The sequence below is a fragment of the Vombatus ursinus genome, unplaced genomic scaffold (genome assembly GCF_900497805.2).
Source record: "Vombatus ursinus unplaced genomic scaffold, bare-nosed wombat genome assembly UNPS02014973.1, whole genome shotgun sequence".
Classification (NCBI taxonomy): domain Eukaryota; kingdom Metazoa; phylum Chordata; class Mammalia; order Diprotodontia; family Vombatidae; genus Vombatus; species Vombatus ursinus.
Window position 1 is genome coordinate 12,525,854 of NW_020954751.1, and position 26,143 is coordinate 12,551,996.

At 40.0% G+C, this 26,143-nt stretch overlaps 1 protein-coding gene across 1 annotated transcript in view; it reads left to right on the top strand.

The window, feature by feature from the left end:
• The window catches only part of LOC114030668 (fer-1-like protein 6), a 193,435-nt gene that overhangs the window by 74,601 nt on the left and 92,691 nt on the right, over nt 1-26,143 (top strand). The window contains exons 18-20 of the mRNA XM_027845519.1: nt 4,414-4,591; nt 8,279-8,403; nt 14,109-14,243. Of these exons, the coding sequence (XP_027701320.1) occupies nt 4,414-4,591; nt 8,279-8,403; nt 14,109-14,243 (438 nt within the window). The remainder of the gene's footprint in view (nt 1-4,413; nt 4,592-8,278; nt 8,404-14,108; nt 14,244-26,143) is intronic.

Consider the following 26,143-nt stretch of genomic DNA (forward strand, 5'->3'; position numbering starts at 1 on the left):
AAGAAAGAAAGAAAGAAAGAAAGAAAGAAAGAAAGAAAGAAAGAAAGGAAGAAAGAAAGAAAGAGAAGGAAGGAAGGAAAGAGAAGGAAGGAAGGAAAGAAAAAATGGAATGTGAATGGATGGACTTGTTATAGGACTTGTGTGAGGCAAATGTCTGTGCTGTCTTGGTGGATTAAGAAAGTCCAGCATATTTTGACCTGAGTCAATAGATTCAGTCACAATTTTTGAGAAGAGTTGAACATACTGAGGGGGCTCCCTACCAAGCAGTACTAACCCACAATATGTGGCTGACTCATTGGTACAAGCTCAGCTTAAAGGATTAGTGGAGTGACTTCCCTCCAAAGCTTGGTTGTATTGGCTGCCAAATGAATGGGCTATCCTCTGAGGCAAAATCATGGAATCTCTGAGTTGGAAGGGCCCTTGGAAGTTATCAAATCCAACGTATATCTGAACAAGAATTCTGTTTACAATATCTCATAAGATGTTAATGAGATTCTTTGAATTCTATGTGAAGAAGATGTTTCTTCAGGGATAGGTTAGACTAGAGAAGTCAGAGATTTATGGAGTCTCAGAGTTTGAAGGGATTTCAAAGGCATTTACCTTACCTGAACAAGAATCCCTTTTACATAATAGCTAACATTTACTTAGCACTTTAAGATTTGTAAAGTACTTTTACATGTTAACTCATTTGATCCTTTTAACGGCCCTGGAAAGAATGTGCTGTTATTATCACTGCCATTTTATAGATGAGGAAACTGAGGCTGAGAGAAGCTAAGTGACTTGTCTAGGGGTACACAACTAGTAAGTGGCTAAGACAGAATTTGAGCTCATCTCCAGATATCATACCCAGGAAATGGACATCCCGTCTTTATTTGAAGACCTCGGTTGAGGAAGCCCCAACGTAGCTCTCTCCACCTTTGTACAGCTCTAATTGTTAGGAAGTTTTTCTGCATGTCAAGTCTAAACCTGCCTTTCTGTGGCTTCCACTCATTGATCCACCTTAGCTAGGGAAATCAGTTTGACTTCTCTCCATGTCTGTACCACATTTGCTGACCACTTGATGCTTCCATTAAGATGCAAATCCAGGGGGTGAATAAACACTTCACAAAATGCAATGGAATCTGGAGAGTTCAAATGCTTCTAGCATCTCCATGACTCAAATGTCTTGTATTGTTCCCTCATCCTTAAGGGAAACAAAACCTGAAAGTCATTACGATGTGGAGACCTGATGTTCCATAATTCTAATGTGTTCTAAGGAATGAGTAAATCCAATACCATGCAAGAAGCTAACATGCATGATAAGATGCTATTTCTGTTTCTTTCTTTCTTTCTTTTTGAGGGGAAAGGGAAAGGTGGTACTGTATTTTTGATTTCTTTGATATGAGATTCGCTTACGTGGAAACTCCCTTCACTGATGCAGGTCAGCAATTCCTTTGTAACTTGTATTATTACTTTTAATTCACTCATGTAGTTTTTATTATATTTTGAATTCCAATTTGTTTCCCTCCCTCCCTCCTAACCCCACATTAGAGAAGGCTAACATTTGATGTAGATATATATGTGGAACTATACAGTACAAACTTCTGTATATCAGCTATTTCTCTGGAGGTGGATAGCATTTTCCTTCACAAGTCCTTCATAGTGGATATAAATGATCATATTACTCAGAATAACTTAGTCATTCACAGTTACTCTGTGATGTAACTTAAATTCTTAGAGAGCTGCCTCGGGTATTGAAAACTCAAGTGATTTGCCCAGGGTCATACAGCATGTTGCATATAGGATTTGAACCTAGGTCTTCTTGACTCTAAGGTTGTCCCTCTCTCCAGTAGGACATATTATTTCCCTTACTCAGTGAGTCAGTCAGTAAACTTTTATTTAGTGCCTACTATATGCCAAACACTGTGCGAAACACACAGTGCTAGGATTATAGTAGGACAAAAGAAATATGTAGGTAAGGTGGTTTGGTCATTCGATCAGGACAATGAAGCTAGCTCCAAACCTTACTTGTTCAAACAAAAACAGAAGAGGAATCAGTCAGTGGCACAAAGTCTTGTGACAGTCATCACTGTGTGTATGTCTCTGTGTGCATATGTGCCTGAGGTTAGGGGAACTCTATGGACAGAGCATCTCCAGGTTACTAAAGAGAGTTGCAAAGGGAGAGATCTTACAGACAAGTGGCTGTGTTAACTCTCGGTTTGGGAGTTATGAAGGAATATAAGGGATCAAGTCAACTAGAACGAAAAGTCATTCAGATGGGAAAAAAACTGAAAGATGGAACTCTAATCGAACAAGCAAGGGAGGGATCAGGGAGTTTTATTACCTTTGTGTTGTGAATGATTTTAAACAATAGTTTAAGATGAGATACCTATTCAAAGGTAGGTATACTTGCCATAATTGATCAAGGGAAAAATGAGTATGTTCATGTGTTTCCTAAGCATGTATGTGTGGGGTGAGAAGGGAGAGTTGCATTATATTGGAATAAATATCATTCAGGGCTGAATTAAAGGGCAAAACAAATATATATATGTATATATCTGAATCAGATGCATTTCCCTCTGACGGGATTTATCCAGTTTGACAGTGTGATTACAGGATCACAGAATGATCCTGGAGCAGGAAGGAGACTCAAGGGTCATCTACTGTAACTACCTCTGCTGAGAACAGTAAAGGTGAGGAAACCAAGGCCCAGGATGGCAAAGTACTGGCCCAAGGTCACACAGGTAATATGAGTCAGAGGCAGGATTTGAATCCAGGTCATTGACTCCAGGACCAGTATTCTTTCCAAAAATGCCATAATACTTGCAAAACACTTAGAACAGTGTCTTGTATATAGAAAGCACTTAAATTCATATTTCTACCCTGAATAGAGCCTAAGTTCCTTAGTCAGTCATTCAAAGCCTTCTACAATCTCATTCCAACCTACCTTTTTAGCTAGCAAATTCAATTCAATGAATATTTCGGCCTTATCTCATTTTACTAACATTTAGGTTCTGTTTAACTCATTGTTCCCCAAACATATGCTGAGATTTCTTAGTTCCATGGTTTTTCTTACACTATTCCCTTGTACCTGCACGCCATTCTTCCATCCATCCATGTGCTAAAAACCTTCAAAGCTCAGCTGAGGATAATTGCGGATTGTGTTTATCTTATTCCTTTCTCCACATTGAGGACAACAACCATCTCCTTTTCACCCTTGTATTCTCAATGCCTGTGCTTGACACAAAGGAGATGCTTCATTGAATTGTGCTGAATTGCACTGTGAAATGTTCACATCAAGTACCTTGGTGACAATAGTATGTATCATTATTGCCAGGGGAAAATGAAATCTATTAATAGTTGAGGTCATTAGTCTAATGGATATTCAAGAGAATGGAGACTCAGAGAAGTCTTGTGAGTGCAGATTTAGAGCTGAAAGACACCATAAAATGAATTAGCGAATGAAGCATTTATTAAGCACCAACTGTGCGCTCTTGCATTGACCTAAGTGCTAAGGATACAAATAGAAAAGGAAGAGAGATAATCCCTGCTTTCAAGGAGTTTGCAGAGCTCACAGAAGACAAAAATAAGGAAGATTTTAGCTGTAAATTAGATAGAAAGAGAACCTATGGTCCTTTTGGTGTAGTGGCAAAGCAGATAATAATGACTCTTCTTCAGTGTCATTTCCACTAACAAAATCATATCAGTTTCTGATGTTGAACCACTAGACAATGCCAAGGACTTTGTTATTGAGGACTTTCTTTTCTGGGTCTCCAGCAGCTGTGGCTGTGGTGCCTATAGAAGCAGTTGCTAGGCTGAATCTCCATAGGATTTGCTTCCCAATATAATGGCTGTGGGCACTGGGCTGGAAACATTGCTGTTCCCAAGGCTCTTGGCTTCAGGGTCCTGGGCTGTCTCCACTGGGGTCTGAGGGAAGAAGATCATGGCAATCCTTTGACTTGCCTGGCACACGTTGCCTCCTATCACTCCTTCAGGGTATCTTGTTGCTTCACTGAGCTGGCTTGCTTTCTGTGGCAGTTGTGTGGCCACAGTGGGAATGGCTGGCCCTTTCTTCATAGGAGTCACTTAGAGATTACCTAGCACAACCATATCATTTTACATATGAGAAAACAGAGGCTCAGGGAGGTTCAGTCGATAAGCATTTATTAAATGCCTACTATGTGCCAGGCTTTGTGCTAACTGCTAAGAAATGCAAAAGACAGTCCCTGCCCTTAAGGAGCTCACTGTCAGATATTGGAACCCAGTTTTAAGCCCACTTCCTTTATTCTAAATTGGGTGCTCTTTCTACTCTGTAACTCATATGGAACAGGAGTTCTTCATTCAATGGCATCCCTAAGGAGGACACCATTCCCAAAGAACTGTGCTAAGAACAAGTTTTCATTAATATAGTGGCCTTTGGTGATATTTCCATAGCTTCCAGGACGACGTCTGACAGGTTGGACTGTGCAAGGAAAAGTGGATGTATACCTCTGGCTGGGGTCTGTCAAGTACTCCAATGCCATTTTGGACAACTTACCGATTGGATATGAAGCTGAGACGTTAACCAAAGCCAGTGGTACCAGTTACCCCCCTGCCAGCCTGACCTACCAAGGTAAGACAGTCACTGGGTGAAAAGACCATAAAACCTCTTGAATGGCCTTCTGAGGCCCATCTAACTATGTGAGCATTAGCTCATAAAGATACATACATGCTTGATGGGGGCATTTATCTTTACTTTCTTAATATCACTGTTTATATCCTCCACATCCAAGGCCCCCTCCTCAACAACGGTATATCTTAAAAGACTTGCTAGAATAATTTTTTAAATGCACACTGAATAAAAATTCCTACTTATATGTTAATAGGAGAAAAATCAATTTGAATTTCTTTCCTAGGACAGCACACAGCTTGAGTTTCCATTTTAAGAAAAGGATGATTTGTAATGAAAAGTGAATGCGTGCCTGATCAGAACATACTGAATGGAAAATGAAGCAAATCCCCTAATAATGCAGCTCTCAGGCTGTGGGTTATATATAGAAATAGTTTACATTTCTCTGTAATGAGTTGACTAAAATTGGCAACCTTAGAGGCCCGCAAGCTCTCCTTTGTCCAGTTCCCAGATTGGCTTCTATGACAAACCCCAACTGACCAGAGAGCTGAAATACTTCACATAAGCCTTTTCTCAATTGTGGGTTATTTCCAGAGACTGACGACATACATGAATCAAGCCCTTCTCTTACCATTCTGAATGACGCTCCAGGTGCCATCACAATGCAAGTTTGCCAGCCACTGGCTGCTCAGGCTTGTCTTCTGTCCCACTGAAGGTTATGTTGCCTTTCATAAAGTCAGCTGCTGAGGAGGCTTTAGGGCTAGTGAAAGAAAAAAAAAAGAAAATTAGATTCCCTGTGTTACTTGGTGTCTCTGTTCTTGCTTTGGTTTGCTTTGGTTTCAGTGGAAAACAGTAGTTTATAATTTAGGCCCTAAATGGGGTCTCGATACATGGAAAAAAAGTTTAAGAAGCCCTGATTTAGGGAAGGCAGCTAACAATGGAGGCATTTACTAATAGATCATCATTCTTAGTCTTCCTCCTCTCTCCTCCCCTCTCCTCCCTTCCCCTCCCCTCCCTTTCCCTCACTTGTCCTCCCCTCTCCTCCCCTCTCCTCTCCTCTCCTCTCTTCTCCTCTCCTCTCCTCTCCTCTCCTCTACTCCTCTCCTCTACTCCTCTCCTCTCCTATATTCTCTCCTTCCTCCTCCTCTTCCATATAATGACCTGGTAGAGTCCTTATTCTGCCACTTACTATGTAACCCTGGGCAAATCACTTCATTTTTCCATGTCTCACCCTTCTCATCTGTAAAATGAGTATAATATCTATGTCACAGAATTGTTGGGAGGAAAGTGTCTTATTAAATATTTGAAGCATTGTGGAGGTTTGATTAGGGACTGGACTTGTGATTTCATTGTATGGGTTAGAAAACTCCCTCCACCCGTGCAGGTTGGCAACTTCTCCTCAGTTTACACCCTTAGAAAGTTGCTTAGAGTTCTGAGAAATTCAGTGATTTGCTGAGGGTCACACAGTGTCTGAGGTGAGACTTCCTCCAGTCTCTCAAATCCAGTTCTCCATTCCCTAGGCCACACTGATTCACAGTTTCCAAAGCACTTTCCTTACAATAGCCAAGTGATATGTGCGGTCTACATGTCATTATTCTCATTTTATTGAGGGGGTGGAGCTGAGGCACAGAATGGAAAAGTGACTTTTCCACAGTCATTCAGCTTGCAAATGGCAGAGCAATGAATCAACTTTCTGACTTGAGGTGTCCAGTACTTTTATCACTTAAGCTCCTGCAATCAAAGCCTATAGTTTTGGGATTTAATTCTGCTGCTTACAGCAAGGGAGCCTTGACTTCTCTTTTTAAGATAAACCAAGTATAATAGTAGAAAAATGTCTTGTATCTACCTAAGATGATGATGATGATAACAATAAAAATAATAGCTAGCATTTATATAGCACTTTAAGATTTTCAAAATGCTTTACAACTATTATCTCATTTTGTCCTCACAACAATCATAGGAGGTGGGGGCTATTATTATCTTCATTTTACAGATGAGGAAACTAAGGCTGAGACATTAGGTTAAGGGACTTTTTCAGGGCAAACCAATGCAATCAAGGGTCTTTGGAAATCTTGAAGTGTTCTTTCAACAAATTATTGTTGTTTTTATTAAGTGCTTGCCATGTGCAATATTGAATAAATAATCAACAAGTACTTATTAAATACCTACTGTGTGCCAATTGGAAAACTATTGCAGTGGGGGAGAGTTGATGACATCCTAAACTAGGGTTAGTTGGGTGAAGAAAATTAGACCTGCAAAAGAGGTGTTGTGAAGGTAGAAATGACAAGATTTGGCAATTTGGTCATGTGAAATGAAGGATAATGAGTTGTTGAAGATGACATCAAAGTTTTGGTCCTGGGTGACTAGCATGATAATGCCCTCAATAGAAATAAACAAGCATAAAAGAAGGGGGGTGTTTGAGGAAAAGATAATGACTTCTGTTTTGGACATGTTGAGTTTTAGATTCCTAAGGACATCCGGTTCGAAATACGTAATAGTTTGTGATATAGGCCTAGAGCTTAGGACTAGATATTTAGATCTGAGAGTCAGATTCATTTAGGTGATAATTGAATGCATCAATTTATAGGATGTTTAAGGGAGACTAGCACCTCTGGCATGAAGGTTTGCTGAGTCCTTTTCAGGGCTGCTCTTTCATCTTGGTGCCTACCTGGCACTCAACTCTCACCTGTGGCTCCAAGAAACTTTAACACGTACAGTGGCCACAGCCTGATAAATCATCTCGGCAGACAAGCTAAGACCAGGTGGAGGATAACTGCTGGCCTCAAACCCATTGGTGAGTTAGGGGAGTGTCTACCCTAAGCATGTGAAGACTTCCCCCTACAGAACGGGCACATAAGAATAATTTGTTCCAATAGCCATGAAGGCAGCAGAAGCAGGTGCTGTGGAGAGCTTAGAGCTTGGTCGGACATCAAAGATATCAAGGTCATCCACTGCACCTTGGGCCATCGCCAGTCATCTTGACCTTTGTCTTGTCACCGGAATTCAGTGATTCTGGAAGAGAGAATGAGGCTGACAACTTAGTGCAACTCTGCCACTTAAATCCAATTCACACACAAATCATCGCCACTCTTCAAAAGTGAAGGACAAATAACAACAATACTTGAATCTGTCAGAATTGTTAAGGTCATCAAGTGAGAGTGTAGAGGGAAAAAAAAGTGGGTCCAAGAGATAAATGTGATCACTGCCATTAAATAGTTTCTAATCTACCAATGGTGATAATATATGTACAAAAATTATCTTCCATTTCCTTATGACTTTTTGCAGTGCTTTGAATACTGATGTTACTCATAAGACTGAGGGGAGTAGGTATTGATGTGGAGGCTGTGTTTTTATGGACTTCACACCAACCTCAATGTAGTATAACAGGACCCATGGCCTGCCCTAATAAAAAACTAGTTGGCTTCTGTTAAAATCCTTTGTGAATATAGAATCAACCCCTACCCAAAGACCAGTGAAACCATGTGAGGGATTTAGTCAAGAAGTATTTATTAAATGCTTACTATGTGACAGACACTGCCCAAAGAAAGACAATAGACAGTCTCTGTGCTTAAGGATCTCACAGTGTAATGGCGGAGACATTTGATGGTTACATATATTCTCTATCTCTTTCTGTCTCTTTCACCCAACACTGGCATATAACTGATGACTGTTTTCCTGATTTGCTCACAGCCCAGCACATCTTCCAGTTAAGAGCACACATGTACCAGGCCAGGGGACTCATAGCAGCAGATAGCACTGGACTCTCTGATCCCTTTGCCAAAGTCACCTTTCTTTCACACTGCCAGACCACAAAGGTAAGTAGGAAGGACCTGGCCTCTTTTCCCACAGGGAAAATAGTTTCATGGCTGAATACTGATAATAGTAATAATTGGCATTTATATAGTGCTTGAAGGTTTGCAAAGCATTTTACATATATGATCATTTAATCTTAGCAACAGCCTAGGAAGATAAGTACCTTACAATACTATATAACTGCTAGTTGTTTAATATTATTATTATTATTAGTTCCATTCATCCAATAAGTACTTACTAAGCACTTATTACTACCATGTACAAATCTGAGCTACGTGCTATGGGGTACACAAAATGGATAAAAATACTATCATGTGCACAGTCAAACATAGTTATTGTATCAGTTTGTTTTGCCTAACAGTTTTTCTTTGTTACAGTAAAAGAGCTCTATTGGGGCAGAATATTGGCATCAAGAAAATATTTTTAAAAGAGGGAAAAAATAAGATAAATAGGAGGCCACAGTCTCTGCCATCATAGAGTTTAAAACCCTGTAGTTCTCTCTTTGGCCTGGCACACTGGGAAGTGCTCTGGATTTGGGATCAGAGGACCTGGGTTCATATCCTGGCACTGCCACTTACCACCTGGGTGACTTTGGGCATCTGATTCTTGGGTCCTCATCTGTAGAATGATGTTATCTAGAGTCCCTTCTCCTTCCTGAATCTTATGATCTCATAAAGTGTTTAGCATGTATTTAATCAGTCCAAATCTTTTTTTTTTCTGTAGGATACCTATTCAATTAGCTCTTCATGATGCAAGAAGAGGATGTATCATCTTCCTTAGCTGCTAAAGCTAAGAATTTGCATCTTTCTGAGGCCTTTCCCGCTCATATTAGTGCTATGGGACAACAGAAAGACTAACATTTTCCTTCCAAGGTTTGGGAGTGGCCAATGCAACTGACTCTATCTACCTGGTGATTTAGAAAGGGCAGCCTTTGGTAGTGATGTAAATTATCTTCAGATTTCCTAAAAAGCATCAAGACCCCACTAAGAGGTGTGTGTGTGTGTGTGTGTGTGTGTGTGTGCATGTGTGTGTGTGTGTGTGTGTGCGCGTGCGATGTGGAGAATGGTAAAAAACTCAACTGATCAATTGTTTAAGCATCTACCATGCGGCAGGCACTATAGATATGAGAGCAGAAATTCAACAGTTCCTTTCCCTCAAAGAGCTTATATTCTACCCAGGGAAATCATCAACATTCAGTTAAGAAGCCCTTAAATTAAAAAACAAATTTGTTTCCAGTTCCAAATTCTTTCCCTGACTCCACCCCTATCCCCCACTCATTGAGAAGGCAAGAAATACAATACTTATTGTATCTATGAAGTCACGCAAAACACATTTCCACATTAGCATGGTGAGAAAATAAAGTGAAAAAAAATATGTTTCAATCAGCTCTCAGAGTTCATCAGTTCTCTCTTTGACTGTGGATGGTGTTTTTCATCATGAGTCCTTTGGAATTTTTGTGGATCGTGACTTTGACTCCATATAAGGAAGGTTGGCCTAAAAATTAAAGCTGTCTGAAAATAGAATGGGCTATATCAGGGGTTAGAGTGTTCCTTGTCATTAGAGGTACACAAGCAGAAGAAGAATCGATCAGTGAGTCAATCAATAAGAATTTTATTCATCACCTGCATTGTGTTCGGTGCTGAGGATACAGAGGTAAAAATTCACCAATCTTTATGTTCAAAGAACTCACATTTTATTTTGAGCAGCCTTTTGTTAGGAGGGATAATTTGCCCATCAGGTAGAGCTTAAACCAGACAATTTCTAAGATTATATGATTGTGGAAAATTTCCATGATGCCAAGTCATTAGTCAGAATTTATAGAGGTGGTTGATTAGCCTTTTTACCTGGAAGGAGACCATACAGCCATACCTGAGAAGTGGTTTTCTGTGCAAATATATGTAGTGGGCTGACTGAATCCCCATTTACACAAAGGCAAAAGGTACATGTTACCTGTAGGGTACCAGACAAATGCTTGGTTCCTCTTCTTGGCAATCCAACACTGTCTCAGGTTCAAAAGAACCCTAGACAGGCCAGACTTCCCCAAGGGTGATATAACATTCATTGATTCATTGGATTTTGAACTGGATGAGTCCATAGGGCTTCATCTGGTTCAACCTCCTCATTTTACAGTTGAAGAAACTGAGGCCCAAAGAGTTTAAGTGACTTGAGCTCATACAGTCCAGAGCTGGAATTTGAACTTAGATCCTCAAATACTAAACCCAGTGTTCTTTCTACCTCTCAAATCTTTGCATCCTCTTAGCAATATTCCATAGCAGTCCCCAGCATGTCCCAGACCAAACAAGAGCCTTAATCTGTTCCCAAACACAATGGAAAACCAGGGTCATTGGTGGAATCAACTAACCATTTGGACTAGACAGCTGCTTGGGGCCTGATGGATGTTGGGGAGTTTTGCTATTTTTTGAAAATAAAAGAAGCACAAGAATTCTATACAGGGAGCTTGTCACATGAATGACCCTGTGTGATTTATCTCAATATCCCCACCCTAGGGCCTTATTCATAGTACATATCCAACAAATATTAGTGCAAATTAAATTGAATGGGGCTTCATAGCCCAAAGTGCCCCAGAAGCTGTTGTAGTAATTTCAGGGACTGAAAACACTGCAGAGAATATAAATTACATTAGAATAGTGTTTGTCTAGTGACCAGTAAAAGGGAACTTTATTTAAAAGCATGACATTCTTTTTTGTTTTTTTGGTTTTTTTTTTTTAGTGAGGCAATCAGGGTTAAGTGACTTGCCCAAGGTCACACAGCTAGTATGTGTCAAGTGTTTGATCTGAGGCCAGATTTGAACTCAGGTCCTGCTGACTTCAGCGCCATTACTCTATCCACTGCGCCACCTAGCTGCCCCTAAAAGCATGACATTCTTGATGGTATGAATCACTTGATGTTGAAGTTTGGGGGCGGAGATGCTCTCAGCAAGTAATCTTGCATTTCTGATAATATTTGAAAGAAAATTATTGAAGTTAGCTGCACTGATTCCAATATCTGTCAAGAGAAGTTCAGGGTCTTCAAAATTATGCTAAACCTCACTGTGTCTAAAGCATAAAATAGACTGAAACCAGAGATGTGGTAAGTATAATATTTTTATGACTCGCATAAAGAAAAACTATAAAAATGCCATCTCATGACCATAGTATAAGTGATTCATGACCCCAACTGGAGAAATCTTTGGGCTGAAAGCTTTAAAGTGGGGGTGCTTCTGCTTGGGTCTCTGGAGGCTCAGAAGTTTAGATAGCCAAGGTCTGAGAGGCTAGACTTTCAGGTAGCATTAAGGGCTTGGGGCAGAGGGAGGTTTGGGTGTAGATACAATGATCCCCAAATTTAACTGCAGCAGCCATGAGTTAGTCTTTTGGAGCTCTCCACTGGGATCACAAGCAGAGGGACTGTATAATGAAAACTGATGGGAAAGTGATTTGGGCTTTTCAGGCCAGAAGGCTTCTCTCCTCCCCCTCAGGTGAGACATAGCATGCTAATGAGACCTCCTCTGTCTCAGTTGGAATAATTCATCTAATACTCAAAGAATCTTAGTTTTTAGAGCTTGGCAATGGCATATTATCTAGTCCCAGCTAGGTGGTCCAGTGGGTAGAGGGCTGGGCATGGAGCCAGAAAGACCCAAGCTCAAATCCAGCCTCAGGCACTTACTAGCTGTGTGACCTTGAGCAAGTCACTTAACTACTGTTTGCCTCAGTCTCCTCGACTACAATTGAGCACCTACCTTCTAGGGTTGTTGTGAGGGTCAAATGAGATAATATTGGTAAAGTGCTTAGCACAGTGCCTGGCACATAGTAGGTGCTTAATAAATGCTTGTTTCCTTTCTTCTTCTCTTCCTTCCTCCCTCCTTCTTTCATTCCTTCCATCTGGGGAGAAACAGCAAGCAAAGGAAAGCATGACAATAGTTCTTCTGAAAGAGATTTGTGGCTTTGTAAAGCTGATTACAAGCTCAATATTAGCCAACTTTATGGGATAGCAGCCAAAAAGATAAAAAACAAAACAAAACAAAACAAAACTAGGTGGCATTAAGAGGAACATAGTTTCCAGGAATAAGGTGATAGTTGCACTCAACTCTGATCTGGTCAGACTACATCTGATATATTGTTTTCTAGGTACATCCCTATCCTCACCCTACTCCTAACTTCTAGCCCTACCTCTAGTGTACATGGTGCCTGAAATTCTTAATCATTCTTTTGACTTACAATATCAAGGTAAATACCTTGGGACGGTATCTCTTGGGAAGCCATGATAGAAAGTAGGAGAGGATGGACAAATAATCAGCATGAAGAAACCAGGATCCTGGAGAGAACGGGTGCCCACAAGTGGGAAAGGGGCCCTGCTGAGGGATTGTAGGGCAAGCCCTATCACTAACTCTGTCATCAACCACTGTTCAAGGTCACTTCGATATTTAACTTATAAGAGACAGCATGCTCTGATCTGGGAGTCAAGAGGCCTGGCTCCATTTTTCAATCCAAGAAATTATACTATGACTCTTTAAAAAAGTCCTTGGTCCTAATTCACCAGTCTGCCGACGGTTCGGACACACCTTCTCCCAAGGGCAGTATGAAGAGTCTGACTCCATATTAAAAAAAAAAAAGCCCGTTAACCAATTAGAAAATGGAATGGGCTACCTCAGTAAGTAGTTAGTTCTCCATCAAGAAAAGTATCCAAGAAGAAGCAGGATGAATATCTCCAGTGATGGAAAACTCACAACTTCCCAAAGCAAGACATTCCACTTTGGGACAGTGTTAATTTTTAGGAAGATGCAATTTACTTTTCTGAAACTCCCACCCTATGCTCCTGGTCCTGCCTTCTAGGGCCAAACAGAACAAGTGTAATCCCTCTTCCTCATGACAGCCCATGAAGTACTTTAAGAAAACCTTTGCATTCTTTAAATATATATATATATGTATTTATATATATGTTTTCTCTTTTCCACAATTACATGTTAAAACAATTATTTAACTTTTTTTTTCATGTTTTGAGTTCCAAATTCTATCCCTCTGTAACTCCCTACTCTCTTCCCTCCCTAAGGTGGTAAGCAATCAGATATAGGTTATACATGTGCAATTATGCAAAACATTTCCATATTAGTCATTTTGTACAAGAAGACTCAAATAAAAAAAAGAATGAAAGAAAGTGAAAATAACATGCTTCAGTCTGTATTCAAACAATATCAGTTCTTTCGTTGGAGGCAGATAGTATGATTCAATTGGGATTGTCTTGGATCATTGTATTGCTGAGAATGGTTAAGTCTTTATGGTTAAGTACGATATTGCTGTTACCGAGTACAATGTTCTCCTGGTTCTGTTTACTTCGCTTTGCATCAGTTCATTTACATCTTTCCAAAAGCCTACGCATTCTTAAAATTATATCCATACAACAACCCTGTAAGACAGAACTGCTTGTCCACGGCATTGTAGATGGGATTCCTTCAGTAGGTGACCGCCAGCCATGTGTACCTGTAATTCCAATTCCCACTTTACAGATGAGTATACTGAGGCTCCAGGTTCCACAGAAATGGGACTTGAAATTGCTCAAGATCCCAGAGAATTGAGACTTGAACTTCAGTCTCATGACTCCAAGCCCACATGTTGCATGTTTGGGATGAGGGGATAGGGTGCTGCTCTGGAGTTGTGGTTATTGTTGCTGTTGGAACTGGAGCCTAATCAGTTCTGTTCCCTTTGCCCTTCAGGTCATTTCACAGACCCTGTCCCCCACCTGGAACCAGATGTTGCTGTTCAACAACATTGTGCTTTATGGGGACCAGAAGGAAGTGTCTGAATCCCCGCCTCTGGTCGTGGTGGAGCTCTATGACAGTGATGCTGTGGTAAGGGCAGCGCGAACCTCACCCCACCTTCCTTCAGAGATGGTGGGTCAGGTTGGGGGAGGCAGCACAGATTCATGATTTTAGAACTGGAAGAGACCTCAGAGGCAATCTGGTGTAACCTTTTCATTTCAGGGGAAAAAACAAGATTAGCAATAATAATAATAATAATAATGATGATGATAATAAAAATAATGATGATGTTAACAAAAGCTAACATTTACATAGTGCTTTCTATGTGCCAGGCACATAGCTAAGTGCTTTATTATCATCTCATCTGATCCTCATAACTGCCCTAGGAGGTAGGTGCTATTATTATTGCCATTTTATGGATGAAAAAACTGAGGCCTAGAGAGTTAAATGACTTGTCCAAGGTCATACACAGCTGGTGAATATGTGAAGCAGGATTTGAACTCAGGTCTTCCTAACTGAAGATCCTACACACTTTCAGTTTCACCAAGCTGTGATAATAGTACCAAGATAGTTTATGGACACATTAACACCACTAGTTAAGCTATCTTTGTATTTTATTCTAACTGTCCAACAGCTCAGAGCCACTATAGGTATCCTTCTGCTTTAAGCAAGCCCATTATATGAAAATCTAAATTTACAAAACCTAATTAGGAAGGGGAAAGGTACTTAGCACAGTAGATTAGAGGGCTGGACTACTACTCAGGATGCCTTGAGTTCTAATCCTATCCTATACATGTATTAGCTGTATGACTCTGGGCAAGTCACTTACCCTCTCTCAGCCTCAATTTCCTCATCTATAAAAATGAGGATAATAATAGCACCTACTTCTCAGGGTTGTTCAGAAGATTCAATGAGATACCATATGTAAAGTGCTTTGCAAACTTTAAGGCTTAATCTGTGTGTGTGTGTGTTTGTCTGAATGTGTATATATATATTATGTATATATTATGTATATATATTATATATATATCTCCACACACATACACATGCATACAGATACATATAGATATAATGCATGTACATACATACATGTATACATATACATACATAGATGCATATACTAGCCATTATTATAATTGTTGCAGTTATCCTTTTACAAGAGTGTTTTTTGGTTTACAAAATAACTCACCTGAACATTAATTAATCTAAAGGCAATGAACTTCCCTGGTATATCTGTCTTTACTCCAAGGACTCTTTCACCTAGGTTCTCTTTACTGACATAAATTGCCATGCTTTCTTTCCCTAACAGTCAGCCTTCTCTGGTTACAGGGGAAAATATCTCTTGGTAGAGGCCATTTTGCTGACGAGCCTCTCAGACCAAAGCCTGGCTGATTCTCAGATTGTAGGCCCTCAAGCAGACCCACTGCCTGCCTTGCATTTAAAGCCTTCCCAACTTAGTTGGACTTTGTGTTCCATTGGCATCCTTCCATGAAATACGGTGCCCTTTAATCCATGAAAAGGCATCAGAGGAGGACTTTAGTAGACACAGTTATTATTCATCCCATTCAGGTGACACAATGACTTGAGCACTGGAGTTGGAGTCAGAAAGCCCTGAATTCAAATCTTGCCTCAGATACTTAACGAGCTGGATCAAGTCACTTAATCATTCAACCTTAGTTTCTTCATCTATAAAGTGGGGATAATAATAGCATTTACTTCACAGGGATTTTTGTGAGGATCAAATGAGATTATGTATGTAAAGCACTTTGCAAATCTTAAAGAACTATATAAATGGTAGCTATTATTATTATTATCATCTTGGTTATTAATCAATAATAATGATGTTAATAATGTCTCATTTACACAGTTCTATATAGATCTGTTACAAGTTACAAGACATTCTCCATACATCATGTTTTTGGTCCTCACTGTCATCACTTGAGTTGGGTTGTGTGACTATTGTCCCCATTTTTGTGGATGAGGAAACTAAAAATCACAGGAGAAATTGCTTGTAATAACTGAGACTGGATGGCAAGCCTGTTGGCTCAAAGTCCAGTGTTCTTCTCATCATACCACGTATGATTCAATTGACAAAAATACAATTGATAACATCTAAACTGGTCGAAGGAAGGAAGAACACACAAATACTCATAGTTGAGTACAGAAATACATTTCACTCAGTAGGGAAATGGGGAAGCCAGATGGCAGAGTGGATAGAGTACAAGAGCTGGAGTCAGGAAGACCTGAGTTCAAATCCAGCCTCAGACACTTGCTATCTTGGACAAGTCATTGTTTTCCTTCATTTTCTCATCTGCAAAATGAGCTGGAGAAGGAAATGGCGAAGTGCTACAATATCTTTGCTAAGAAAACCCCAAGTGGCATCATAGTGACCTCATTTTTTTTTTATTGGGAACATAGGTTTTAACTTAGTATGCATCTTTGGTATACTTTAAGTTACTACTGAAATGACTGAATAATAATAATAGGGAAACAGGAAGGAAAAGGAGGAAAAAAAGGGAGAATTGGAGGGGAGGTAGATCAAAGGAGGGATTAGCCTTAAGGAAAACAAACACTCTAAAGATGTACAAAAGTATTTATAGCAGATCTTTCTGAGGTGGTAAAGTAAAGGAATCTAAGGAGATAAGGCTTATCATTAATGTATCCATTGGGCAAAGTGAGGCACAAGAGTACTTTGCGTAGATTTACAGACAGGAGCTCACAGGTAATAGAGTGAGACCTGAAGAACAATCCTCTCTACCTTCTCCATCCGTTTTGCAGTAGCAAGAGCTTTGAGGGAGGAACCAGAGAACCTGGATTTGAATCCCAGCTTGGCTATTTATCTCACCTTGGACCAGTCACACCAGCCTCTTTAGGGCTCAAAGTCCTCCTAAAATAAAGGGCTTGAATAAGATGATTTCTGCATTCCCTTCCAGCTCCAAAATCCTATGAGTCTATCATTCTTTACAAAAATCTAGCCTTCTCCTGAAGACTTGAATTGAAGAGGGACCTCTGGTTGTGGTTGTGGTTGTGGTTGTGGTTGTGGTTGTTGGGGCAGGGAGGTGGCTTAATGGATAGAGCTTTGGGCCTGGAGTCAGGAAGACCTGAGTTCAAATCTGTCCTCAGACACTTGCTAGCTGTGTGATCCTGGGCAAGTCTTTTAACCCTGTTTGCCTCAGTTTCCTCATCTGTAAAATGAGTTGGAGAAGGAAATGGCAAACCACTCCAGTATCTTTGCCAAGAAAAGCCCAAATGCAGTCATAACTGAGCAACAACAGCAATAATAATAACAACAACGGCCAGAAGGGGTGCCTACTACCTCCTGAATTGTCTAAGTGTTCTCTAATTATAAGAATTAAAAAATGACAAGACCAAAGATTTAGAACTAGAAGAGACCTTAATGGTCACTTGCAAATGGCCTGATTTTACAGATAAAAGGCCCAGAGAGGTTAAGCAATTTGCCTAAGGTCACACAGGAAGCAAGTAAATAGGTCTCTTGACTCCAAATCCAATATTCTTTCCACTGCATCAGAGGTCACTTTTCATTTTTTAAATTGCTGGTTGAAATTATTATAGCTTTTAAAAGAAGACCAAGCTATATATACCAGAGATCTGCAGTTTCAAGAGTATAATCTTGTTTTTCTACTTTACTATGTAGGTACAAATGCCCATTTTATTTGGTGTTTGTTAAGTTCCAAATAAAAACGTTTCTTAAAACAAAAAAAAATCACTCAAAGGTTTTTATCTAATTGGATATTCCTCTATTTTGTCTACAATTTGTATTTGACCTTCCTCTGCACAGACTGATTTCTTCTAAACTTTCCTTTAAGTTATGGCAAGCACTAAAACAACAAGTGAATATACTGTGAATATGCAGCAAAGGTTTTAAATGTTCTTGGATCACTAAAGAGGCTTCATCATTAATCTCACCTTTACAATCTGCTCTATTTTCCCTAGCCAAGCCCATAAACAGCACATCAATCTATTACCTTCAGTCTTGTAAAATATATTGTTTCTCTTCTCAATATGAAACCAAATACACCCTCCTGAAAGGTGTTTGAGGCCTGACACTCTTGGGATAGCTCAGTAGCTTTCTGGAAGATGATTTTTATTACTAAACTAGAAGTTGTTGTTATTATTATTGTTGTTGTTGTTGTTAAAATAAGACATAAGGCCTGGAAGAAAGGGCAATAGTTTTATTTACTTCTTTTGATAAATTCAACAATGCAATTCTATAAACATCCATTAAGAGACTATTCTGTGTCAAGCCCTATGCTAGGTAAGCATGAAGGATATATAAATGAAAAATGACACGGTCTCTGTCCTCAAGGATCTTATAATCTAATAAGGGGGATAAGGCATCTAGACAAATAAGTATGATAGAAGGTAAAATGTGAGAGGGGCAAAAGGAGGTCCAGGAAAGGGCTATGAGAAATTTCAAGAGGGAGAGATTACTTTAACCTAAGGGGTCAGGGATTGTTCCATGAAGGAAGATGCATCTACTAGGAAGGAAGGAAGAAAGAAAGGAAGAAAAAGAAAGAGAAATAAAGGATAAAGGAAGGAAGGAAAGGAAGAAAATGAAGGAAGAAAGAAAAGAAGGGAGAGAGGGAGGGAGGAAGGAAGAAAAACAAAGAGAAATAAAGGATGAAGGAAGGGAGGGAGGGAGGAAAGCAGAGAAAAAGATGAAGGGAGGGAAGGAGAGATGAATGGAAAGAAGGGGAGATGAAGAAAGGAAGGAGGGGGGCAGGAAAGAAGGAAAATAATGAGGAAGAGAGGAAGGGAGAGTCCTCAATACATGGATATGGGGGTGGGGAGACTCTATTCTAAACATTAGGCAGTGTAAACAAAGGTGCAGAGATAGGAGAGAGAAAGAAGAGAATAGGGATGATGTGTAGTGCGATATGAATGAACTTAAATACACTAAGAGACTCTAGAATACAACCCAATAATATAAATCTGGACAGGCAGTTTGGAACCAGATTGTGCCAAAGTCATGAATTTAAGCATTATTCAATAAATTTCATAGACTATTAGAGCTACAGAGGAGGGGTACTGAGGGCTCATAGAAGGCTACTGAGTAGAGTGACATGATCAGGGTAGCACATTAATATTGGAGCTGAAATACAGGCTATACAGTTGGTAGGGGTAGAATGGAAGTCAAGAAGAGGAGTTAGAAGACTGTTACAACATTCTTGGCTGGAAGCAATGAGGGCCTGAGTTATAATGGCTGCTGTAACAATGGGAAGGTATGGTCCAGTGGATGTGAGAGATATTGCACAGGTAGAAATGACACAATTTTGATTTAATTCAATTCAAGGAGATTTGATGACTTTACAACTTTTTGGATATGTGGAGTGAGTGACTTGCTCTAGGGGATCTAGGATTTGTGGTAAAGCACTCCAGAAGGTAATCTTTGTAAGAAAAACAGGTTGGTAACACAAGGAAAGGAAGGGAAGGGAAGTTGTGTATGGCTATTAAGCTGTTAATGTACTAACAAGAAGCAACAAGTAATTTACCAGAGCTGTTCTCCAGGGGAACTTCTAGAAAGATCTCAATTCCAGCAAATGGAGAGCCAGGGAGAACTTGACATGGCCCGCATCAAGTGTGTGATGTTTGTGCTCCTGCGGTGGACAAGTGACTTCTATATGCATTCCAAGTACAAACTGGTCTAAAGGGCTAAAGAAAAAACATCTCCACTCTCTAGATTACAGAAGAGAATAAAGTATTCCTCAGAAAAGGAGGAAAGACTTGAAAGTGAAATGGAAAAAGAGAAAAAAATCTAAAGAGGCAGAAAGGGAGTCTTAACCTGTGTCCAGTGGTCGGGGAGTGGAAGGATGTCATAAAGAGGAAACAGAGAAGAAGAAGGTTTAGAAGGTTTAGTGAATACTTGAATCTGAATCTCCCTATGAGCTCTTTTAGCTTAGACTATGGACTCTTTGAAAGTCTTTTGAATGTATTTGAATATCTTTTGCCTTTCTATGTATCCTCAGTGCATACAATGTTGTTACTGTTAATGAGCTGTTTTTCAGTCTGTCCAAATTTTCATGACCCCATTGGAGTTTTTTGGCAAAAATACTGGAGTGGTTTGCCATTTCTTTCTCCATCTTGTTTTACAGATGAGGAGACTGAAACAAACAGGGTTAAGTGACTTGCCCAGGGTCACACAGCTAGTAAGAGTATGAGGCCAGATTTGAATTCAGGATGATGAGTCTTCCTGATTCCAAGCCCAGTGCTCTATCCATTACCAACACCTAGCTGCTAGCACCTAGTAGGTGCTCAATAAATGATTGCTGACTGACTGAGACATGAGACTCTTCTCAAAGAGAAGGGAGATGGATGCTTTGAAGATGAATGAATGAATGAATGAAGAAAAGAACATTTACTAGGTGATTACTATGTGCCAAGCACTATGTTAAGTGTTGGAGATACTAATACATAAGCAAAGACAGTCCTCATCCTCAAGAAACTTTTATTCAAAAGGGGGAGACAATGCATACAGAGGAGTGGTGGCCAGGGAAGGGTACTTTGGTCTGGGAATAAATAGGATCTATAGAGGAGTAGATTAACATAGTTCCATCCAGTAATAATGGCAGAGTTGGTTTGATCGTTCGTGATTCTAGAACTTGGGTTGTGGTGGGGAGGAGAGGGAGAGACACCTGGCAGCAAGGCAGTGGGTGAAGTGAAGCATGATGGGATTTGCTAAAATAGTGGCCTAGGAGAGGCAGTTACAAATCAGGACAGCAGGGCCTTAGGGTGGCATTTCCTCTAGGGTGTCAATATGGCACATGACATCATCTTTTATGTTCTCTAGTTTTTTGCTTCACTGCCATTTTCAACTCCAGCTGTCTTTCCACTTTCCTCTGGTGAAATATAGACTAGCTGCAGGAAAGGAGGCTCTCCTTAGTTAAAACCCCAGTACCTTTGGGAGTATGTCTGTCCCACTAGCCCTGAGCTCTTGTCCTCCAAGTAGGAATGGTTTTGTGGATATACAGGCGTCATCAAAGGAAGTATCATTCATTGACAGTCAGAAGAGGAAGAGTTAAGTAATGGTGGTTGGAGACTCTCTGGTGAAATATATTTAGGCAGCCATTTGTTGATCTGAATATAACAATAATTGTCTTCCCAATGAAGGTTAGTGGATTCATCCAAGGAGTTCCCTGATCAATTTAATAAGGTCGTAGTGAGAAGAATTTTTGTTTGGAACTTTGACTACATTTCTCTGAGGAGTATGTGGGCCATGTCCATTGATAATTTTATTGAGACATCAAGGGCATTTACTGGGCGCTGGTGATGAATTAATTGTCTTGACTTTTGTGGCATAAACCTATCTACTTATGCTGAGCATGTAAAAAAGAGAATCATTTTCAGAAATATCTTTTTTTCTTCTGTCTTTTGATGAAATCCTAAGAGAGATGAACAGAGAAGAGGGCAACAGAGTTAAGGGCAGGCATGTGACTGTGACCTTGCAGCATATATCTAGAAAAAGTCTGGGTATACAAATAACACTTCTCCAGAAGTCACTAATGATGAAGAAAACATCATAATTGTACATACTCTCCCACAATAAGCCTGTAAGTAGAGTTCCTGGATCCCTGACTTCTAGGAAATGAGGTTTTAGTTCCCGGTTTCAGAGAAATAGTGGCATAATCTCTTGGATTGAGGGCTGCAAGTCTGGAGAGGGGTACAACCTGACTGAATAAACGAAGTTGTGAATCTCAGACTTCTGGAGGAAAATTGAGAGCTCTTGAATCCCATTGCCTTGGGAAAGTATTAAGTTCCTCAGGAGTTCTTAGTCAGAACCAGACTCCTAAAAGAAGAGGATGTTGCATCTGGCCTTATAATTGGAAAACAATGAGGGAGTGAGTTATGACAGAAGAAAACAAAAGACCTGGAATTTTCTCTCCACTACTATTCAGAGCTATGTTAAGTCTGATGGGAAGTGAATTATTTCTTGAGCAATCATAAGTTGCATTTCCTTCTGGGGGAAGTCTTGCCTCATATGGTAGTACCATAAAGTTGTAGGCCTGTGTGCAGCTCTGTGTTAAAGGTGGGATTCCTCTGTGTTAAAGGTGGGATTCATCAGAATGTTAAGGACAAGGGCTTGCCTCTCTGATAACATCAAGTTAATTTGCCTTCCAAGAGGAGTCTTAAATATAAGGTTTAAGTCCCCACTCCAAGAGGAGTCTGAGAGATTGTGCAGGACCCTAGAAGAAAAGTAGTACTCACCAAAAAGGGAGAATTACGTTAATTGTTTATGAGCTACTTTGTAGCTCATAGAATGAAATAAAAACTGTACTGTGTCTAATTAACTTTGTCACCACAAATGCTTTACTTGGGAGCTGAGAACCCTTTTACCCATATCTGTGGAGGTCTAAGAATAAACTGCATTCAAACTATATCCTGAGATTTACCACTTTGATTGGAGCAAAAAAAAAAAAAAGAAAAAAATCCAAAGAGATCGTTTTTGGAGCTACCCCTGTGATTAAATCCTGCTTACTTAAGGATGGAGCACTGGGCTTTTGGCTGCACATTTATCTAAGATGTTATAAAGAACCTACCCAGATTTTACAAAATGGATGACTACAACCTATTTCTGGTGTTCTCATAGGCTCAAATGCTTCCAGAGTGAATTGCAGAAGATTTCAATCACACACTCACTCACACGCTTAATCAATAAGCATTTATTAAATACCTATTGTGTGCCAGGCACTGAGCTAGTTTTGCGGATACAGAAACAAAAATGAAACAGTCTCCCCCTTCAAGGAGGGAGACAGTGTACATTGTGAGAATCTGCAAAACAGGTAGATACAAGGTAGACACAAAATAAATCCAAGGTAATTTTGTGGAAAAGCACTGGCAACTGGAGAATCAGGAAATAGTTGAGCTTTGAAGAAAAATAGAAATTCTAAGTGAAGGGGGTAAGGAAGGCATGCATTACAAGGAGGCATGGGAGACATCCTGAGAAGGGAGATGGAATGTTGTCAATAAACATTTATTAAGCACCAACTACGTGCCAGCTATTGTGCTGAGCATGGGGGACACAAAAAGAGGGCCTTGTGGACCTCACAATCTAATGGAATGGTTTGTATACAGAACAGGTTGGCTGGAAGATAGAATGAGTGAAGAGATCTAATGAGTAATCAACCCAGAAAGGTAGGCTGGGGACACATTATGAAAGAATTTGAATGACAAATAGAGGAGATTGCATTATGTCCTAGAGGCAACAGGGAGCTGCTGGAGCTTTTTAAATTGTGGGAAGTGCATAGTTACATTCATGCTTAGTATATTAGTTTGACAGCTGTGTAGCAGATAAATTGGAGAAGGGAGAGCCTAGAGGAAGGGGCCCAATTAGGAAGTTACTGCAAAAGTGGAGGTGAGATGGGATAAGTACCTGAGCTAAGATGGTGGCCATGAGAGCAAAGAGAAGGGGCTGAATGCAGCCAGAGGTCACGTTAGCTTGTTGATACCATGCCACATTGCACGGACCCAGATTGAGCAGGCCTCTACTAAACTCTCCTCATTTTTTTCAGCTGAGAATTCTCAGAAGCCCCACTATGTTAGAAATCATGTCTCTTTTAGCTCTTTAACTGGATACAAACAGAAGATGGGAATCAGGAAGAAACTGCTTTATGATGAGCCTTCCTATGATATAAATATATATATATATATATATATCTTTGAGACAGCCTGTCTGCTATTCAACTTCTGTGTATATCACTTGATTACAGGGCACTTCACAGATTTCACATCTAATTTCCTTCTTTCCCCATAGATCCAAAGCTGGCTCCCTAGTTACTAGACAGTGACTTCTGTTACAGTATATTTTGATACTGTGATGGCTCTCTGATATCATCAATCACTGGTATATCCTCCAGTGAAATAGATTGCAGCCCATTCACCTTTCATCCTGTGTGACTCTTGCTCATGTCTTCCACAAGGGATCCACCCTACATGGTGGGAGCCTTCTTTTAAATGTACTGATGTTGTATAGATACCAATGGAATATGTGGGCATCTCTTACTCTCTCCCCATAACTAGCCCACTTCTTTTTTAAAATATTTTATTTTTCCCAATTATATGTAAAGATAATTTTTAACATTTTTTGTAAAATTTTGAGTTCCAAATTTTCTCCCTCTCTTCTTTACCTCCCCCCTCCCTGAGACAGTAAACAATTTGATGCAAGTTATGTATGTGTAATTATGTAAGACTTATTTCCAAATCAGTCATATGTGAAAGAAGAAATAGACCAAAAGAAAAAAAAAACACATAAAAAAATAATGAAAGTAAAAAACAGTATGCTTCAATCTGTAGTCAATCTCATCAAGTCTTTCTGTGGATGTGGATAGCATTTTTCATCATTGGATCCTTGTATTGCTGAGAATAGTGAAATCATTCACAGTGTATCATTGTACAATATTGCTGTTACTGTGTTCATTGTTCTCCTGGTTCTACTCACTTCACTCAAACATTTGACACTTACTAGCTTTGTGACCCTGGGCAAGTCACTTAACCCCAATTGCCTAAAAAAATAAAAATAAAAATAAAAATAAAGAAAAAAGAAAAGGTTAGACTAGATGAATGACCTCTGAGATGCCTTCCAACTCAGATAGTCCATGGATCTGGACCTTCATTGACATAGGGGAACCCTGAATGAGAAAATTCCCCCTACAAGTACAGGTCCCCACCTTCTCTACAACTTAAAATCAGAGAGTTGTCTAGAGCACTGCGATATTAAGTGATTCACCCAGGATCACACACCCAGTATATATCAAAAGATGGACTTGAATCCAAGTCATTCTGGCTTCAAGGCCAGCCCTCTATCCACTTATGTCTTACAGTGATAGTAGAAAGAGCATGAAATTGGCCATTAGAAGAAACTTAAATATTATCTTCAGGCAGCTAGGTAGTGAAGTGGATAGAGAACTGGACTAGGAGTCAGGAAGTCCTGAGTTCAAATCTGGTCTCAGTGTGACCCTGGCCAAGTCACTCTCTTCCTCAGTTTCCTCATTTGTAAAATGGTGATAATACTAGCACTCACTTCCCAGGGTTATGAGGATAAAGTGAGATAATATTTGTAAAGTTCTACATAAATACTAGATATTATTATCTAAATATCAGCTAAGATAGTTGTTGCTTTTATAATTAGCCCATAACACTATTCATTTTCACCGAGATAATGTAGGTGGCATTGCCCTATCCCCCTCTACTCCCAACTCCTTCCCATTCCATTTAAATCCCTGAAGAGTTTTCAGTTTTTTCCTCTATAAAAATAAGGATTGAATAAATCTAAGTGAGAAGGCTATGGCTCCATAGGGCTGGGATGGGGGTGCATTTCTAGGGAGAGTGAGTCTCCATTCTATCCTTTATTGTCAATGGTGGGCCTGAGTTCAGCCCCTCCTGCCCAGTGTGAGTTAGCTGGCTCTCTAGGGCCTCATTGTGTCTCTTTGGGCCTGAGTCCACCTTGAGAAGAGAGAGGAATACACCGTTTTACTTCTCTTTGGTTCTGTGTTTGTAGCAGGACCCCAGATCCAGATTCTCTGTGTGTGTATGTGTGTGTGTGCCACCATGCATGTATGTTTGTCTTTGTGTCTAAGACATCTCCGCATATTTGACTAAATCTGTGTCCCACCCAGACCTGTCCATGCTTTGTGACCACAACCCCAGGCACTAAATCAGGGACCACAATCTGAGCATACATCCTAACTGCTATCCCCTGGTGGAGTGTAAGCTCCTTTAGGGCAGGGACTGTTTAATTTTTGTCCTCAGTGCCTTGCATAGTACCTGACACTTTTTTGGTTGGGGTTGAAGTGGGAGTAGGAGGGTGGGGGGGAAGGGAAAGGGATTTTATCCCTATAGGGAACTTCAGATGAAGAAATCTCTCTACCTAATGCAGATAACCAATTGTTCCACAACTTACCATTTTGGAAAGTTTCTTGGGGCACTGATTGGGAGGTTAAATGATTTGCCTGGGGTCTCAGAGCTTGTAGGTGTCA